Consider the following 20,494-nt stretch of genomic DNA (forward strand, 5'->3'; position numbering starts at 1 on the left):
GGATAAATAATGAGATGGAGGAGAGAGAAATCATAAGAGAAGGCTTGTCTTTCCTTAATTAAGAGAAGGCAAAAGATGATATCTTAGCACAATACGTCTCACCATGTTTTTAGGAATAACTAGTTATTGAAGATAAAACTAAGAGATGACCCATTGTAGACATGTTTTTTTGTCATCTCTAAATTACATGCAAGATTTAAGATAAGACCACCTTATCGATCATTGTACATGCCCTAAGCGACCGCAAAATAGGAATCGCCCATAGTTGCGCCCAACCTTAATGCTATCGCCCATAGTTTCCGGGGCCTTTTGTTTTTTAGAAATTCAAAAAAACCTTAAAATTTAAGTAAAGTACAGAGAAATCTACCGGGCGGCCCAGCCCAGGCCTGCAGCCGGACAGCCAACCCACTGCGGCCCAGCACGCTGGCTCCCAGTTTCTCAACCAAAAAAAAAAAATGCACGCTGGCTCCCAGCCGACACGCACACCGGCACACGCCGCCGCGCGGGACCTCCACGAGCGTGTCACCCCGGCGCACCCGCCGAGACTGCTGCGCCGCCGCGCCGCCGCGAGAAGGGCGGAGGTCGGCAAGGAGAGAGCATCAAAAGGAGGAGAGGGAGGTGGAAGAGGCGCCCTGCCGCCACCGCGGGCAGGCCGGCGGCGGCGCCGGCGACAGAGGAGGACGTGGGCGAGGGGGCTGAAGGTGAGGCGGCGGGAAACCGCCCGGTGAGTCGCGAGAGCAACCCACGGGACGGAGGGAAAAGTGGCGGCGGATTCCTTTGGTTTTCACTGTTTCGTTCCCAAATCAGATTCGACCGGGCAGGCATATCCAGTTCTCTCCCGGATTGGGTTGGGGTGGGAAGGATCTACATCAGAACGCGGCCGGAGTAGCCGCCGGAGCTGCCGCAGTCTTGGTCTCTTTGATTTGCAGCTCGGGCCGCCCGTGTGGTTGTAGCCGACCTGCTCTAAAGCTGTGGTGTTCGTCTCTGTCCATCCACAATGGAAGCTCCGGCTCCAGATTGGTCCGGGCTACCAGCGGACATATTGATCAGCATATTCCAGTTGCTCCAGTGCCCGGACCTCCTCCGATCCGCCGCCGTCTGCACATTCTGGCAAAAGGCGTACTCCACGCTCCGCCGCAGCGGCGTCTGCCCCAGTCGGCAGACCCCCTGCTTACTCTATTGTACCGAGGCCGCCGGTGCGAAGGCTCTTGGCATGTACAGTCTCTCCGAACGGAAGGACTACTCCATGCCCCTCCCTGAACCTCCCATCAGCAACTGGATTGGTTCATCACATGGCTGGCTAGTCACCATGGATGAGAAGTCTGACCTGATGCTTCTCAACCCTATCACCGGTGACAAGATTGCACTCCCTCCCGTGACAACCATGGAGCATGTTAAACCTGTCCTAAACGATGACGGGGTTCTTGAAGAGTACAAGCTGTCTTTCTACCACGGAGAGCTTCCGAGGGTGGAGAGGACACCATATGGATGTTCTTTGGATAGGTGCGGTGAAGTTGTCTACATAAAGGTGATTTTATCGTCTGATCCATCGACAGGCAAATGCATTGTCATGCTCATCCATCAGCCGTACTGGCAGCTCTCGTTCGCCAAAGTGGGAGATGCTCGGTGGAACTGGCTCCAAATGCATAGTTTCTATGCAGATTGCATATACCATGATGGCTGTTTCTATGCAGTGACTGAAGAAGGTGCGATCGATATGTACAATCTAGATGGACCATCCGTCATCCACAGAAGAATTTTACCAGATATGGTTGACATGGTCCAGAGGTACTACATTGTTCAGGCACCATGGGGAGATTTTCTCCAAATCTACAAGAAGCGGGGCTGGGATCCTGAACGACCGGTTGGTGAGACGTATGCCACCGCTTTTGAAGTGTACAAGGTTGATTTTGTCGAGCAGAAGCGTGTTAAGATGGCAGGGATAGGTGACTAAACGTTGTTTACTGGGAAAAGCACAACGTCTTGCTTTAGCGTGAAGGATCATCCAGGCTTGATGTCAAACCATGTATATTATACTCATGATGATCATGAAGATTTATTCGACTGCGAAGATGATCCCCGTGACATAGGGGTGTACAACTTGGAGAACAATACCAGGGCCAAGTTGGTTGATCCTGAACCCTGGAGGACGTGGTTCCCTCCCATATGGTGCACACCCAACCTTGCAAAAGCAGGTATCAGTTGAACTTCCTCTTCAATCTCTACTGCCTCAGATGCTACTCGCTGTATATTTCATTTGCAGGAAGCACCTTTTCTCATTTCAGTTTTTAGTGTTTGGAAATATGCTTCTCACAGAATAAGATAAATGTGCTTCCAAACCTTGTTCTTAGTCTGAATTGTGTGTTCAGAAATAGCTTGAGTGTGCTAATGTTTGCTAATTAATTAATTGCTCTTCACACTGGCAGGATTCCCAGATGATAATGGTGGGGCGCAATAGGATTAAGCCCGAAGACAACGGCCAATTGCTTCCTGATATTCTGTCTTGCGGCATTCTTTGCATGGAGGGAGATGTTGCCAATGGACTTGACATGTAGTACTAGTCATGTAGTAGTGGCCTTTTTTCATTGATGATGATGAAGTTTGCCTCTGTGTAATTTGCTTTCGAAGTTTCGAATTTCAAGTGGGCTATGAGTGAACTCATCCCCGGTGTCCGATGTTGTGTCGTCTAGGGTCTTTGAAATTGACCGAAGCTGGGGCACCCCTTCTCTTCCTGTTACTATGTACTCCTTTGAACTAAAACCATGACAAATGTTTTGGAACCGAAGGAGTATGTATTTGTTTATCCTCGTTTGTTTATATTTTTTACAGCTTCACAACTTTCGAATTGTATATATTTTTTACAGCCTCACAACTTTCGAATTGTAGATTTTTCTGAATCTGTGCTTGCGCCGTAAGCTGGGAACTGCGAGCATCCGTGTTGCAGACTGTGTATCAGCTGTTTTCTTTAACTGTGGTTCAGAACAAATACTACCCCCATATAAGTTTTTGACAGTTGGTCGTGACCACTATACCGTATGACGAATGCCTAACGCAGCATCAGCCTCGGTTTGGTCACTGTTGGTATGGCTATATTCTGCTGTCAGCAAATGTATGTCTTCCATCCCTTTGGTGCTCAAGTGAACCTGATACTTTTGGTGGTCATTTCGTGGTGTGTCAAAAAGAAATCATTAGCACCATGATGCCTTGAACCCCTGATTTTACTGACAATAAAACAAGTCTGAACTGCAGTAATACGTTCAGACAATTTGTTTCATACAGAATCACACACCACAGCATCTGTCCATGAAGGAGAAAAAGACTTCTTTTCCAACTTACATACAGATCAAGCATAAGTTATCACACAGTCAATGAACACTTAAACAGCCAGCAGCCTAATCGCTACTGCCTTCGGTGGCATCACCGGTGTCCCTGGGCTTCTTCACTCGGAAATTAGGACGAGTGTCTGGTCTTTTCCTGGCAACAGGAGGGTCGGAAGGTATCCGGATCGTTGATAGCGGCACCATTATAGGGTCAGACTCGGGCGCCGGCCCTCTGATGCTCACAAGACAGAGTCCCCTGCGATCAGCTTGCCTTAAAACATTTGCTCGTCTCCACTTCTGACCGATTCTCACTTCAACGGGCACCCATGGTGGCTTTACATAGAGGGCAGAGACCAACCTCCTGGGGGCGTGGCCCATTTCAGGACTCGCTTTCCTACCTGAAAAATGTGAATCCAGAGAGAATTAATTCACTTTCAATAGGAACACAACAAATGCATCCCTTGAAAAATAGGAACACAACAAATTAGTCATATCGTGTTTATGAAGGAGGAGAAACGACGCCACATCCACGAGGGCAATACTGACATCTAACCTATCAGAGTTACAAGCAAGGAGCCAAGGAGATCAGTCAAACAAACGTTAAACCTTGCAGAACCCGAAATCTGAGATAGCTTCAGAAAAGAAATAGGCAGCTCTAGTAGTGCCTGCATAATGGAAATTTATCATAGTTAATCCCTGAAATCTGAGATAGCTTCTCCTTAATTAATCCATGAGGCAAATCTTTTGCCTCTGTTTAGAAAAAAAACTGAGATAGCTTCAGAAAAGCAATAGGCAGCTCTAATAGTGCCTGGCTCAATGGAAATTCATCACAGTTAATCCCCGATATAATAAATTGGCTAATGTATATTTTCTAACTTTGTTGTCCTACATCATAAAGAATGGTAGAAATTCAGCATTACATTAATGGAGTATATTGCATTAGCATATTTGGTCAGAGTTATTTTCCCATAGGATTTTCGCACAGTGCGATTGCAGTTGGAGTATTTGTGACTTGGTAACTTGGACAACGGGTTACTCGATAGCTTCTACCATTAGCGCTTACATCAAAAAACATGATGATAGCGCGGTGGTAACGCCACCTGTAGTGGGGCGGTCGACCCAGGTTCAAGGCCTGGGTCTCGCATAAAAAAAAACTCACTGGCACGCGCAGCGTCCGCTCCCCACGTGAGGATGAGCGGGCACGTGCCGCATTCTTGGGGGTTTCTTGCCTTCTAAACCGCGGGACTGTCTTTCCCGCGCAGAACAAGTTTTATTAGAGCTTACGTTATTGCTACTGAGAATGGGTGCCTGATTGCTCATACCACTACCGCTTACCTAATGCTACTGAGAAGCGAGTGTTCAAAAGAAGCAGAAAATGGATTTTGACCCCCAACAACAACGTTGCTAGAACAGAAAATTCAAATATCACAAGATGAACTTGCAGTACTAATAAATACAAATTTAGCAGTACCAGTTTCTCCGTCCAGGTTTATTACTCTCCGTCTGAGGTTGAGCAGCCGTGCAGCGCATTCGGGGGGTTTCTTGCCTTCTAAAAATACCGCGAGAGCTGTCTTTCCCGCGCAGGCCGGGTTTAATAGAGCTTACCTTATGCTACTTGGACCAGGTACCTGATAGCTCCTACCATTAGCTCTTCAATCAAGGTACTGACTACTGCGAAGCAAGTGTCCAAAGGAAGCAGCAAATGGATTTTGATCAGGACAACAACGTTGCCAGAATAGGTAATTCAAATCTGAACATGCTTCGTTTCAGTGCCCTTGAGTGTAACACAACGTGAACTTGCTCTCTTCTGCTAAGGGAACATGTAGGGAAGGCCTAGTTAAGGAATCCTACCCTTTTCTGGAACTCCAGAGACTGCATTTTCCTGTGATTATGTCTGTGAATGGCAATAACATCAACCGATAGTCATGTCACCATGGCAGTAGCATGAGTCTGTCCATCACAGATTTCATCTTCCTATTCTGGATGAGACCAAAAAATGTTAGCATGGTCCCATACGCCCATATTCAGGAAAATCCAAGGGAAAGAGTGGAAGGGTGCACTATCTTTTCATGGAAAAAGAAGTGAGACTTCATTGCAGACATTGCAAGGTCTGGATGTGACACTTGGGAAAGCCAGCATTACCAATTCCGTGCAACCTCGGCCGTCTATGCGGGCCAAGCGTGAACCAAAGCAACAAGCATATGCCGTGCGGCGACGTGCCATCCCAAAAGTCAGTCAACGGCAGCTAGGGGAACTCTACCACAGCCCGCAAAATCTGACCACGGAACGCGCCCCCAAGGGGCCAGATCGAGGGCCGGGACGCGGATCCGTTCGGCCTCCCGGGCGCGCGCGCGGGGGGCGCCGCGGAATCGAACGCGGCGCGGGGAGCCTCGGATGCAATTTCAGGAAGATCCATGGATGCCGTGCACGACACGAGAGGCGGGGGGAGAGAGATGGTACCGAGCAGATGCCCGCGGCGAGGGTTGGCCGAGCGCCGGACGCGGCCGCCCGTGCAGTCGACGGCGTACGTACGCCGAGCCCGCGGGATGCGCTCTCGGTTCGCCCGAAACTCGGCGGCGGCGGGGTGGGTGGTTTGATTCTTTCCCGAAAGCGGTGACGCTCCTTGCCTTTCAAGTGAGTGAGTAACTGTGCTCTGCCCGGGTGACCAGGTCCGAATCCAAACCCGATCCTGATAGACCCAGCCCACCCCGTGACACCGACCTTTTGGTTTGGTTTTCACTTTTCAGACCGTCTCCAAATCGGCATCACTTCCGCCCTGATGTTCGGACGAAGAGCACGGACTTGAATAAAAAAAGTCAGTCAACCAGACACCTATATCCAGCCCATAAGAGCAAGGCACTATGTCCGGCGGACTCGCTCGGTTTCATTGTGCCCATGTCCGGCGGCGTTTTCTATTTGACGCTCGCGAGCATCGAGGTGTTGCGCTTCTGCTGAAGTGCTCGAGCAACCACCCCGAAACCGGCCGGCCCAATTTGAGCGTCAAAAGCAAGCAAACCGGTTTTGAGAATCTTCTAGAAGATTCCCTCAACCGATTTTTTGGGTTTTTCGCCGGTTTTCTGGTTTTCTCAGTTTTTTTGTTCTTTTTTTGTGTTTCCCTTTTTCTGTTTCTGCTTCCATTTCTTTCCTTTTTCCTTTCCTTTTATTTATCCCTTTTCGTTTTTATTTTTACCCTTTGTTTTAAAAACGTATCAAATTCCAAATTTTGTTCAAGATTTCAAAAATTGTTCACGGTTTTCAAATTTGGTTTGCTTTTTAAAAAAAAATCACAATTCAAAAAAAATGTTCACCGTATATCACAAAAGTGTTCAATGTGTATTTAAATTTTGTTTAGCGTATGTCACAAAAGTGTTCAATGTGGATTTAAATTTTGTTTAGCGTATATCACAAAAATGTTCAATGTGTAGTGAAAATTTGTTCAGCGTATATTACAAAAAATATTTAATGTACATTTAAAAGTTGTTCATCGTAATCACAAAAAAGTTCAATGTGTTTTAAATATTGTTTAGTGTATATCAAAAAAATGTTCAGTGTGTAGTTAAAATTTGTTCAATGTATATTACAAAATTCTAAATATATATTTTAAAAAAATATCATGCATAAAAAAATCAAAAAATGTTTTGTGATTTCATAATTGCATTCATATTTTAAATAACTTTTCATGTTTTAAAAGTTCGTTTGAGTTTTGAAATTTGTTCAAGGAAACATTGTTCCTTTCGGATGTGCGCATAGTACTTCAAGGATGGCGTTGTAATATAATACATGTTCAGCCATAGTTGCAGCGGATGCCAATGCAGTTATTGAGCGTTAGGTTGAGGGTTCGATTCGAATTCCATCCTATGCTAGTATTTTTTTTCGTTTTTATTGCGTTCGCTCTACTCCTAGGAATGGGCTGGCCCTTTTGCGTGAAACCTTCAGCGAAACCTACTCTGTTTGACTCTAACAAGCGTCGAACAGGAGCTCTCATGTCCGACGGCCGGTTGCGCTTCCCTGAGTGTTGGTCCGGTCGCCGACAAGGTAGAGTAGGGCATGGAACGCGAGCCGGCTAACGGGACTCAAGGCGCCGCCGTCTCCCATGCCTACTCTTCCACGTCGAAACCCGAAACACGAACGGTGCCGTTGGACGTCAGATCGGTGATGGATCCGTCCTGGGACGAGCCGGTGAAAGCACAAGTGCTCCCTGGGTGATTTTGGTAATTAATGTCAACATATTTCTTGTTGGACTAATACTTTGACCAAGTATGTTTCAGATAAGTTCAACAATGGAATGGCATGAACTAGAGGATGTGGAACCCCTTCAAGATGATAAGGACAAAGGATTGGCTCAAGCTCAAAGCACAAGACTCTGCATTTTACTTTTAGTGATCCAAGATCACATTGAGTACATAGGAAAATCAATACTATTAAGAGGGGATGAGGTGTTGCTTAATGGCTTGCTTGCTCAAAGTGCTTAGTGATATGCTCCAAAGCCCTCAACTACTTTCTCACATCCACATATGTCCCAAACCAAAAGTCAAACTCGGCCATACCGAATCTTTCTATCCGGCGCCACCGAGTTCTGTTGACATAGCCACTGCCAGAAACCCTAGTCTTTTCGGTCTCACCGATAGGGATCTCAGTCTCACCGAGATGGGATTCTAATCTCCCTGTTTCCCTTCGTAACGTTTCGGTAAAACCGAGATGAGCGATCGGTCCCACCGAGATTGCAATGCAAACTCACTGTTTCCCTTTCGTAACGTTTCGGTCCAACCGAGATGAGCGAATCGGTCCCACCGAGTTTGCTTGACCAACCCTCTGTGTGTCTATTACCAAAATCGGTTTCATCGAGTTTGTGTAATCGGTCTCACCGAGATTACGTTATTCCCTAACCCTAATCATATCGGTCCCACCGAGTTGACATGTCGGTCCCACCAAAAATCCTAACGATCACATTATTTACTAAATCGGTTCGATCGAGTTTTACAATTCGGTCCCACCGAGTTTGGTAAGTTGTGTGTAACGGTTAGATTTTGTGTGGAGGCTATATATACCCCTCCACCCACTCTTCATTCATGGACAGAGCCATCAGAACATGCCTACACTTCCAATATACATTTTCTGAGAGAGAACCACCTACACTTGTGTTGAGGTCAAGATATTCCATTCCTACCACATAAATCTTGATCTCTAGACTTCCCCAAGTTGCTTTCCACTCAAATCTTCTTTCCACCAAATCCAAATCTGTGTGAGAGAGTTGAGTGTTGGGGAGACTATCATTTGAAGCACAAGAGCAAGGACTTCATTATCAACACACCATTTGTTATTTCATGGAGAGTGGTGTCTCCTAGATTGGCTAGGTGTCACTTGGGAGCCTCCATCAAGATTGTGGAGTTGAACCAAGAAGTTTGTAAGGGCAAGGAGATCGCCTACTTTATGAAGATCTACCCTAGTGAGGCAAGTCCTTCGTGGCGACGGCCACGGTGGGATAGACAAGGTTGCTTCTTCGTGGACCCTTCGTGGGTGGAGCCCTCTGTGGACTCGCGCAACCGTTACCCTTCGTGGGTTGAAGTCTCCATCAATGTGGGTGTACGATAGCACCACCTATCGGAACCACGGCTAAAAAATCTCCGTGTCTCCAAATTGCGTTTGCACACTCCAATCCCATCCCTTTAATTTCTTGCAATTTGCATGCTTTACTTTCCGCTGCCCATATACTCTTGTCATGCTTGCTTGATATGTATTGTGAATGTTGAAACTTGTGCCAAACTCCACTTCAACTTAAAGAAATTAAAAACTGCTACTTTTCTTGCTTAGAGTCTATTCACCCCCTCTAGACACCTCTTCTCGATCCTTTCAGCCGGCGACATCCACCACGATGCGGTTGCGGCGCCCGAACTAGTACACCATATGAAGCACCGGAGGATGCGACTCTGCCTGCCGGCGTCCACCGCCATGAGGGCTACCCTTGCCTCCCGCGCCCGATGCCTTGCACGGTGGGCACGTTGTGCCATGTTTGCGTCGGACAACGCCCATGGTGCGTCCATGGCCTCGGTGCGCCAATAGAGGGGTTACGCGTTCGTACGCCAGACGAACCGCATTGTCTCCGATGAGGCAGCGACAACACACCTAGCGCCGGATCCATGCGCCATTTGAACGGACACAATGGATTTTCAACGAAAGGAGTGTGAGCGCTGCGTCGCATGGGCCTCCTCCCGGGAGCGGTGGAATGCAAGCTGGACGGCCATCTCCTCCTCGGGGCCGTGTGGGATGAGCTCGGGGTCGGCAGATGTAGAGGTGAAGGACTCGGATCCGCTGCCCGCCATGCCGGAGAAGGCCGGAGATCACCGGAGGTGAGCTCGCGTGGTGGAGGGGAGTTGAGTGAAGTGGTTAGGCTTTGGTCCCGCGAGCGGATGGGGAGGAATATATGTGGGTTCGGGTGGGCCAGCATGGGCCGGGTTCGACGTGGTGGAAGTGCCTAGGAGCCCCATATCCGCCTCATATTTGGGCTGTATATGATGGGTACCGGTCAGCCCGGGCATTTGAGGCGCCCGTCTGGGTCATATTTTCGTGAACGATGAGTGACCGCGCCGTCCGCCCAGGCGTTTGAAGCAGGTTTAGGGCGTCCGACTGTAAATGCTCTAAGCGGATACGACATTCCACCGAGGTCACACATTGCATAACCATTTCAACCCAATTAGAATGAAAACCTATTTCAACGACAAGAACACACTTAAGGTGCAATAAAGTTGGATATGCACAGTGCATACTATAGAGTTGAATGTGTGTTCTTGCAGTTGTTCAAACCGAGTTTTTCATTCCAATTGGGTTGAAATGGTTATGCAGTGTGTGACCTTGGTGGAATAACATATCTCCTTAAATACTGATGTGACAGAAAGCTTTAAACCCAACATAGGGCTACGATAGGGCAATCCACTCTCCCCATATTTGTTTCTACTATGCACTGAAGATCTCACAACGCTATTTAATTATGGTGTTCATTACCGCATGCATTCTTATTCATGCTAGTGCACTTTGATGATAATTTATAAAATGAACATCTACTAAACATGCATCTATTAGCCCCTATTTATAACCTCCGTGAAAGCAAATGAATCCAAGGGACATGACTTCTGCCGACACGGCTAGCAGAGCATAAAGCAGATGTGTGTTACCTGGTATTTGGATTCTCTGGTGTGTCCAGATGGTGTCGAGCCGCATTGGTTCTTCCGAGTAGGAATCCCTGGTTCCAGTGGTTCAGGTGATGTGTCATTGGGGAGCGGGTGATTTTTCTATCAGTTCTGTTGTTGGGTTGACATGGTCGGCAAATAATGTTATTTGTAATTTGCTTTGCTTTGGGGCCCTGGTTGTCTCCGACTCCGATGGTCCATGTGATGCACCGTGGGGGTCGCGGTCAGCCTCTCTATCGACTTGGTTCTTGGTCTGGCCTGGGCGGTAGAGATAATCATTGTCTATCGATAAATGTACCGGGCAGAAACAAACACAATGCGAACATAACCACTTTCAGACCATTCACAAGATAGATCCTTCAAATAGTTCACTTAACTTCACCGGTCTCTTCAAATAGTTCATTAAACTTCTAAGTTGTAGTTGGTTAGTTGGTCTCTTAAAATAATTCACTTGACTTCCATTAGATGTTTCATATAGTTCACTTAACTTGCATGCTACATTTGGTCTCTAAGATGTCAACAACGTATCTATAATTTCTTATTGTTCTATGCTATTATATTATCAATCTTGGGTGTTTTATATGCATTAATATGCTATTTTATATCATTTTTTGAGACTAACCTATTAACCTAGTGCCCAGTGCCAGTTGTTGTTTTTTTCCTTGTTTTTGTCTTTTACAGAAAATCAATAACAAATGGAGTCCAAACGGAATACACTTTACAATATTTTTTCTTGGACCAGAGGATAACCACGAAGCTTTGGGAAGAGGCCAGAAGACCCAAGAGGGGGCCACAAGCCCTAGGAGCGCGCCCCTAGGCTTGTGGGCCCCTCGCGGCTCTCCTAACCCTAATCTCAGCTCTATAAATACCCAAATATTCCCCTTATGTCAGAGGGCACACCAAAAATACTTTTCCACCGCTGCAAGCTTCTGTTCTCGTGGGATCCCATCTTGGGGCCTTTTTCGACACTCCGCCGAAGGGGGATTCGATCACAGAGGGCTTCGACATCAACCTTGATGCCCTTCCGATGACGTGTGAATAGTTTACCACAGACTTACGGGTCCATAGCTAGTAGCTAGATGGCTTCTTCTCTCTCTTTGATCTTGAATACAATGTTCTCCTCGATGTTCTTGGAGTTTATCCGATGTAATCTTCTTTTTGTTGTGCGTTTGTTGAGATTCAATGAATTGTGGATTTATTATCAGATTATTTATGAATATTATTTGAGTCTTCTCTAAACTCTTTTATGCGTGATTAAGATAGCTTTGTATTTCTCTTCGATCTGTTGATTTGGTTTGTCCAACTAGACTGATTTATCTTGCAATGGGAGAGGTGCTTTGTTATGAGTTCAATCTTGAGGTGTCCTCACCTAGTGACAATAGGGGTAGCGAGGCACATATTTGTATTGTTGCCATTAAGGATAAAAAGATAGTTTTATATCATATTGCTTGAGTTTATCCCTCTACATCATGTCATCTTGCTTAAGGCGTTACTCCGTTCTTGTTAACTTAATACACTAGATGCATGCTAGATAGTGGTTGATGCGAGGAGTAATAGTAGTAGATTCAGGCAGGAGTCGGTCTACTTGTCACGGACGTGATGCCTATATTCATGATCATTGCCTTGGATATCGTCATAACTTTGCGCTTTTCTATCAATTACTCAATAGTAATTTGTGTACCCACCGTATTCGTTCAAGAGAGAAGCCTCTAGTGAAAACTATGGCCCCCGGGTCTATTTCTTATCATATATTTTCAGATCTATAAAACCAAAAATACAAAAATACCTTGTTGCACTTTATTTATATTTACTTTATTTTGCACCATTAATTATCTTTTATACCTATCTCTATCAGATCTCACTTTCGCTAGTGACCGTGAAGGGATTGACAACTCCTTTTTCGCGTTGTGTGCAAGTGTTTGTTAGTTCGTGCAGGTGCATCTATTGGGGACTTGCTTGTGCCTCCTACTGGATTGATACATTGGTTCTTAACTAAGGGAAATTGTCGTGGAAATGTCACGGCAGATGTCCTAGTGTGAGGACTTAGTCGTGAGGCCAACACATCTATGTGGTAGCTTGAGAGGGGTTGATCGGGACGAGAGACGCAACACACAAGAAAAGGATTTAGACAGCTTTGGACCCCGGGAAACATCATCCGGTAATAGCCCTACATGTTGTTTGTGGTTATGTCTCATTATGCTCATGAGGGAGACATCATAAATCCGGCTCTCCTCTAGTTGTGTCTAGCCTTAACGATTATTTTCTTGCTCTCCCTCTTGTGGTGCCCCGCCCCTCCTTATATAAGTTGAAGGGGCGGGTTACCTGTAGAGTCAAACTTGGATTAGGACTTAACCTATTTTGACGTCTTACCATGGGCTTCTTGAAGGAAATATGCCCTAGAGGCAATAATAAAGTTATTATTTATTTCCTCATATCATGATAAATGTTTATTATTCATGCTAGAATTGTATTACCCGGAAACATAATACATGTGTGAATACATAGACAAACATAGTGTCACTAGTATGCCTCTACTTGACTAGCTCGTGAATCAATGATGGTTAAGTTTCCTAACCATAGACATTATTTGTCATTTGATTAACGGGATCACATCATTAGGAGAATGATGTGATTGACTTGACCCATTCCGTTAGCTTTGCACTTGATCGTTTAGTATGTTGCTATTGCTTTCTTCATGACTTATACATGTTCCTATGACTATGAGATTATGTAACTTCCGCTTACCGAAGGAACACTTTGTGTGCTACCAAACGTCACAACGTAACTGGGTGATTATAAAGGTGCTCTACAGGTGTCTCCAAAGGTACTTGTTGAGTTGACGTATTTCGAGATTAAGATTTGTCACTCCGATTGTCGGAGAGGTATCTCTGGGCCCTCTCGGTAATGCACATCACTATAAGCCTTGCAAGGAATGTAGCTAATGAGTTGGTTACAGGATGATGCACTACGTAACGAGTAAAGAGACTTGCCGGTAACGAGATTGAACTAGGTATTGAGATACCAACGATCGAGTCTCGGGCAAGTAACATACCGATGACAAAGGGAACAACGTATGTTGTTATGCGGTTTGACTGATAAAAAGATCTTCGTAGAATATGTAGGAGCCAATATGAGCATCTAGGTTCCGCTATTGGTTATTGACCGGAGACGTGTCTCGGTCATGTCTACATAGTTCTCGAACCCGTAGGGTCCGCACGCTTAAAGTTTCGATGACGGTTATATTATGAGTTTATGAGTTTTGATGTACTAAAGGTTGTTCGGAGTCCTGGATGTGATCATGGACATGACGAGGAGTCTCGAAATGGTCGAGACATAAAGATCGATATATTGGACGACTATATTTGGACACCGGAAATGTTCTGGGTGAGATTGGGACAATACCGGAGCTCCGAGAGGTTATCGGAACCCCCCGGGAGGTATACGGGCCTTATTGGCCTTAGTGGAATGGAGGGGAAAGGAGCAAGGGAGGCCCCCCCCCCCCAAGCCCAATCCGAATTGGGAGGGGGGCCGGCCCCCTTTTCCTTCCTCCCTCCGTCCTCTTCCTTCCCTCCCCCTCTCCAAATAGGAAAGGGAGGAGTCCTACTCCCGGTGGGAGTAGGACTCCCCCCCAAGGGCGCGCCTCCCACCTTGGTCGGCCCCCTCCTCCACTCCTTTATATACGGGGGAGGGGGGCACCCCATAGACACAACAATTGATCATTGATCTCTTAGCCGTGTGCGATGCCCCCCTCCACCATAGTCCTCCTCGATAATATCGTAGCGGTGCTTAGGCGAAGCCCTGCGACAGTAGAACATCATCATTGTCACCACGCCGTCGTGCTGACGGAACTCTCCCTCGACACTCGGCTAGATCGGAGTTAGAGGGACGTCATCGAGCTGAACGTGTGCAAGAACTCGGAGGTGCCGTACTTTCGATGCTTGATCAGTCGGGCCATGAAGACGTACGACTACATCACCCGCGTTGTGCTAACGCTTCCGCTTACGGTCTACGAGGGTATGTAGACAACACTCTCCTCTCTCGTTGCTATGCATCACCATGATCTTGCGTGTGCGTAGGAATTTTTTTGAAATTACTACGTTCCCCAACAGTGGCATCCGAGCCTAGGTTTTATGTGTTGATGTTATATGCACGAGTAGAACACAAGTGAGTTGTGGGCGATACAAGTCATACTGCTTACCATCATGTCATACTTTGGTTCGGCGGTATTGTGGGATGAAGCGGCCCGGACCGACATTACGCGTACGCTTATGCGAGACTGGTTCTATCGACGTGCTTTGCACACAGGTGGCTGGCGGGTGTCAGTTTCTCCAACTTTAGTTGAACCGAGTGTGGCTACGCTCGGTCCTTGAGAAGGTTAAAACATCACTAACTTGACGAACTATCATTGTGGTTTTGATGCGTAGGTAAGAACGGTTCTTGCTCAGCCCGTAGCAGCCTCGTAAAACTTGCAACAACAAAGTAGAGGACGTCTAACTTGTTTTTGCAGGGCATGTTGTGATGTGATATGGTCAAGACGTGATGCTATATTTTATTGTATGAGATGATCATGTTTTGTAACCGAGTAATCGGCAACTGGCAGGAGCCATATGGTTGTCGCTTTATTGTATGCAATGCAATCGCCCTGTAATTGCTTTACTTTATCACTAAGCGGTAGCGATAGTCGTAGAAGAAATAGTTGGCGAGATGACAACGATGCTACGATGGAGATCAAGGTGTCGCGCCGGTGAGGATGGTGATCATGATGGTGCTTCGGAGATGGAGATCACAAGCACAAGATGATGATGGCCATATCATATCACTTATATTGATTGCATGTGATGTTTATCCTTTATGCATCTTATCTTGCTTTGATTGACGGTAGCATTATAAGATGATCTCTCACTAAATTTCAAGATAAAAGTGTTCTCCCTGAGTATGCACCATTGCCAAAGTTCGTCGTGCACAGACACCATGTGATGATCGGGTGTGATAAGCTCTACGTCCATCTACAACGGGTGCAAGCCAGTTTTGCACACGCGGAATACTCAGGTCAAACTTGACGAGCCTAGCATATGCAGATATGACCTCGAAACACTGAGACCGAAAGGTCGAGCATGAATCATATAGTAGATATGATCAACATAGTGATGTTCACCATTGAAAACTACTCCATTTCACGTGATGATCGGTTATGGTTTAGTTGATTTGGATCACGTGATCACTTAGATGATTAGAGAGATGTCTATCTAAGTGGGAGTTCTTAAGTAATATGATTAATTGAACTAAATTTATCATGAACTTAGTACCTGATAGTATTTTGCTTGTCTATGTTTGTTGTAGATAGATGGCCCATGCTGTTGTTCCATTGAATTTTAATGCATTCCTTGAGAAAGCAAAGTTGAAAGATGATGGTAGCAATTACACGGACTGGGTCCGTAACTTGAGGATTATCCTCATTGCTGCACAGAAGAATTACGTCCTGGAAGCACCGCTAGGTGCCAAACCTGCTGCAGGAGCAACACCAGATGTTATGAACGCCTGGCAGAGCAAAGCTGATGACTGCTCGATAGTTCAGTGTGCCATGCTTTACGGCGTAGAACCGGGACTTCAACGATGTTTTGAACGTCATGGAGCATATGAGATGTTCTAGGAGTTGAAGTTAATATTTCAAGCAAATGCCCAGACTGAGAGATATGAAGTTGATAACCCACAAGTGTAGGGGGTCGCAACAGCTTTCGAGGGTAAAGTATTCAACCCAAATTTATTGATTCGACACAAGGGGAGCCAAAGAATATTCTTGAGTATTAACAGTTGAGTTGTAAATTCAACCACACCTGGATAACTTAGTATCTGCAGCAAAGTATTTAGTAGCAAAGTAGTATGATAATAAAGGTAACGGTAGCGAAAGCAATATTTTTGGTTTTTGTAGTAATTGTAACAATAGCAACGGAAAAGTAAATAAGCGAAGAACAGTATGTGAAAAGCTCGTAGGCAATGGATCAGTGATGGATAATTATGCCGGATGCGATTCCTCATGTAATAGCTATAACATAGGGTGACATAGAACTAGCTCCAGTTCATCAATGTAATGTAGGCATGTATTCCGTAAATAGTCATACATGCTTGGAAAAGAACTTGCATGAAATGTTTTGTCCTACCCTCCCGTGGCAGCGGGGTCCTAGTGGAAACTAAGGGATATTAAGGCCTCCTTTTAATAGAGAACCGGAACAAAGCATTAGCACATAGTGAATACATGAACTCCTCAAACTATGGTCATCACCGAGAAGTATCCCGATTATTGTCACTTCGGGGTTGTCGGATCATAACACATAATAGGTGACTATAGACTTGCAAGATAGGATCAAGAACACACATATATTCATGAAAACATAATAGGTTAAGATCTGAAATCATGGCACTCGGGCCCTAGTGACAAGCATTAAGCATAGCAAAGTCATAGCAACATCGATCTTACAACATAGTGGATACTAGGGATCAAACCCTAACAAAACTAACTTGATTACATGGTAAATCTCATCCAACCCATCACCGTCCAGCAAGCCTACGATGGAATTACTCACGCACGGCGGTGAGCATCATGAAATTGGTGATGGAGGATGGTTGATGATGATGACGGCGATGAATCCCCCTCTCCGGAGCCCCGAACGGACTCCAGATCAGCCCTCCCGAGAGAGATTAGGGCTTGGCGGCGGCTCCATATCGTAAAACGCGATGAAACTTTCTCTCTGATTTTTTTCTCCGCAAGACGAAATATATGGAGTTGGAGTTGAGGTCGATGGAGCCTCAGGGGGCCCACGAGACAGGGGGCGCGCCCAGGGGGGAGGGCGCACCCCCACCCTCGTGGTTAGGGTGTGGGCCCCCTGGTCTTGATTCTTTCGCCAGTATTTTTTATATTTTCCAAAAAGTGCCTCCGTGGATTTTTAGGACATTTCGAGAACTTTTCTTTTCTACACATAAAACAACATCATGGCAGTTCTGCTGAAAACAACGTCAGTCCGGGTTAGTTTCATTCAAATCATGCAAGTTAGAGTCCAAAACAAGGGCAAAAGTGTTTGGAAAAGTAGATACATTGGAGACGTATCAACTCCCGCAAGCTTAAACCTTTGCTTGTCCTCAAGCAATTCAGTTAATAAACTGAAAGTGATAAAGAAAAACTTTTACAAACTCTGTTTGCTCTTGTTGTTGTAAACATGCAAGTCATCACTCATAATAACACTTAGGTCTCACAATTACTCATATCAATAGCATAATCAGCTAGCAAGCCGTAATAATAAAACTCATATGACAACACTTTCACAAAACAATCATAACATGATATAACAAAATGGTATCTCGCTAGCCCTTTCTGAGACTGCAAAACATAAATGCAGAGCACCTTTAAAGATCAAGGACTGACTAAACATTGTAATTCATGGTAAAAGAGATCCAGTCAAGTCATACCCAATATAAACCAATAGTAATGAATGCAAATGACAGTGTGCTCTCGAGCGGATGCTTTTTAATAAGAAGGGTGATGACTCAACATAAAAGTAAATAGATAGGCCCTTCGCAGAGGGAAGCAGGGATTTGTAGAGGTGCCAGAGCTCGATTTTAAAATAGAGATTGAATAACATTTTGAGCGGCATACTTTCACTGTCAATGCAACAACTATGAGATGGCTGTATCTTCCATACTACATGCATTATAGGCAGTTACCAAATAGAATGGTAAAGGTTTATACTCCCCCAACCACCAACAAGCATCAACCCATGGCTTGCTCGAAAAAACGAGTGCCTCCAACTAACAACAGCCCTGGGGGAGTTTTGTTTAATTATATTGATTTGCTTTTATCTTTTTGGATCATGGGACCGGGCATCCCGGTTACCGGCCCTTTCTCGTGAATGAGGAGCGGAGTCCACTCCTCTTGAGAATAACCCACCTAGCATGGCAGATATAGGCAGCCCTAGTTGAAACATGAGCTGCTCAAGCATACAAAATAGAATTTCATTTGAAGGTTTAGAGTTTGGCACATACAAATTTACTTGGAACGGCAGGTAAATACCGCATATAGGTAGGTATGGTGGACTCATATGGAACAACTTTGGGTTTAAGGATTTGGATGCACAAGTAGTATTCCCGCTTAGTACAGGTGAAGGCTAGCAAAAGACTGGGAAGCGACCAACTGAGAGAGCGACAACAGTCATAAACATGCATTAAAATTAATTCACACCGAGTACAATCATGAGTAGGATATAATCCACCATGAACATAAATATCATGAAGGCTATGTTGATTTGTTTCAACTACATGCGTGAACATGTGCCAAGTCGAGTCACTCAATTCATTCAAAGGAGGATACGATCCCATCATACCACATCATAATCATTCTAATAGCATGTTGGCACGCAAGGTAAACCATTATAACTCATAGCTAATCAATCATGGCACAAGCAACTACAATCTCTAAATGTCATTGCAAATATGTTTACTTCATAATAAGTTGAATCAGGAACGATGAACTCATCATATTTACAAAAACAAGAGAGGTTGAGTTCATACCAGCTTTTCTCATCTCAATAAGTCCATCATATATCGTCATTATTGCCTTTCACTTGCACGACCGAACGATGTGTATAATAATAATAGTGCAAGTGCATTGAACTAAGCTGGAATCTGCAAGCATTCAACTTCAAGAGAGAAGACAGGTAATATGGGCTCTAAGTTAAATAAGCAATCATGCATATGAGAGCCACTAAACATTTTCAATATGGTCTTCTCGACCCCCAAAGGAAAGAAAATAAAACAAAACTATTTACACGAGAAAGCTCCCAACAAGTAAGAAGAAGAACTAGAAATCTTTTTGGGTTTTCATTTTAGTTCTACTACAAGCATGGAAATTGAACTAACTATTTTTTTTTGGTTTTTCTCAAGGTTTATCAAACACACAAGAAGAAAACTAGAAAAAGGAATTTAAACTAGCATGGATAATACAATGAAAGAGTATGTGCACTGATTGTGTGAACATGAATGTAAAGTCGGTGAGAAATACGTACTCCCCCAAGCTTAGGCTTTTGGCCTAAGTTGGTCTAATACCAAGGACCGCCTGGCTGATATCCGTAGTTGTAGCTGGGGTCGTACTGAGATGCAGCAGCAACCGCCTCCTAAGCTGCGGCATGTTGGCGAGCTGCCTCTGCTCTCCCCTCGTGTTCAGCTGCTTCCTCCCTGGTAACAACATATCTTCCTTTTGCCTGATAATCAAAAAGGAGATGAGCGGGAAGAGTAACATGGACGATGTTGCGTCTGTTATAAATTAGTCGATAATGGAGGAATTGTTCATTCCTTCTAAGAAAATGATGGTTGACCATAGCGTCATAATCTAAATACGCAGGAGGTATCATCATATCCCCCTCTCGTGGGGCTATACCAAGATAATTAGCCACACGGGTTGCATAAATTCCTCCAAATAAATCTCCAGCTCTACCATTATTCTGCAACCTACGTGCAACTATTGCCCCCAAGTTATAACCTTTATAACCTAACACAGCACTCTTGAGGACACAAAGATCAGGGACACACATATGACATGCTTCGTCTTTACCGTTAGTGCATCTACCAATGAAGAGAGCAAAATAATGTATAGCAGGAAAATGAATGCTCCCTATGATAGCTTGTGCTATATCCCTGGATTCTCCCACAGTAATACTAGCAAGGAAATCTCTAAATTCAGATTTGTGAGGATGATTAATATTACCCCACTGCGGAAATTTTCAAGCAGTTGTAAAATCCTCTAAGTCCATGGTATAAGATGTATCATAAATATCAAATAGGGCACTAGGAGAATTACGCGTACAGTTATATTTAAACCTCCGCACAAAGGAATCAGTCAATTGATAGTACTGAGGACACTTATCTTGTAAGAAGTCCTCCAGCTCAGCATTACGCACATACGCGTCAAATTCCTCCTTAAAGCCTGCTTCGACCATAAAATCA

At 45.0% G+C, this 20,494-nt stretch overlaps 2 protein-coding genes across 2 annotated transcripts; one reads left to right on the plus strand and one right to left on the minus strand.

Moving 5' to 3' along the window:
• The first annotated feature begins 467 nt into the window (after positions 1 to 467).
• LOC123160166 (probable F-box protein At4g22060) lies at positions 468 to 2,785 on the plus strand. Its single transcript, XM_044577976.1, has 2 exons — positions 468 to 2,195; positions 2,427 to 2,785. Exon 1 carries the CDS (start codon positions 998 to 1,000, stop codon positions 1,952 to 1,954), a length of 957 nt encoding a protein of 318 aa, XP_044433911.1. The 5' UTR covers positions 468 to 997; the 3' UTR covers positions 1,955 to 2,195; positions 2,427 to 2,785.
• Positions 2,786 to 3,200: 415 nt separating this feature from the next.
• LOC123160903 (uncharacterized) lies at positions 3,201 to 5,996 on the minus strand. The gene is made up of 3 exons (XM_044578748.1): positions 5,781 to 5,996; positions 3,874 to 3,985; positions 3,201 to 3,718 (listed from the first exon to the last, which is right to left on the minus strand). Exon 3 carries the CDS (start codon positions 3,696 to 3,698, stop codon positions 3,393 to 3,395), a length of 306 nt encoding a protein of 101 aa, XP_044434683.1. The 5' UTR covers positions 3,699 to 3,718; positions 3,874 to 3,985; positions 5,781 to 5,996; the 3' UTR covers positions 3,201 to 3,392.
• Between the last annotated feature and the right edge of the window lie 14,498 nt (positions 5,997 to 20,494).

The sequence above is a fragment of the Triticum aestivum genome, chromosome 7B (assembly GCF_018294505.1).
Source record: "Triticum aestivum cultivar Chinese Spring chromosome 7B, IWGSC CS RefSeq v2.1, whole genome shotgun sequence".
Classification (NCBI taxonomy): domain Eukaryota; kingdom Viridiplantae; phylum Streptophyta; class Magnoliopsida; order Poales; family Poaceae; genus Triticum; species Triticum aestivum.

Excerpts from the sequence above, each read along its gene's own strand:
- LOC123160166 (XM_044577976.1), top strand. The coding sequence starts at position 998 with ATGGAAGCTCCGGCTCCAGATTGGTCCGGGCTACCAGCGGACATATTG.
- LOC123160903 (XM_044578748.1), bottom strand. The coding sequence starts at position 3,698 with ATGGGCCACGCCCCCAGGAGGTTGGTCTCTGCCCTCTATGTAAAGCCA.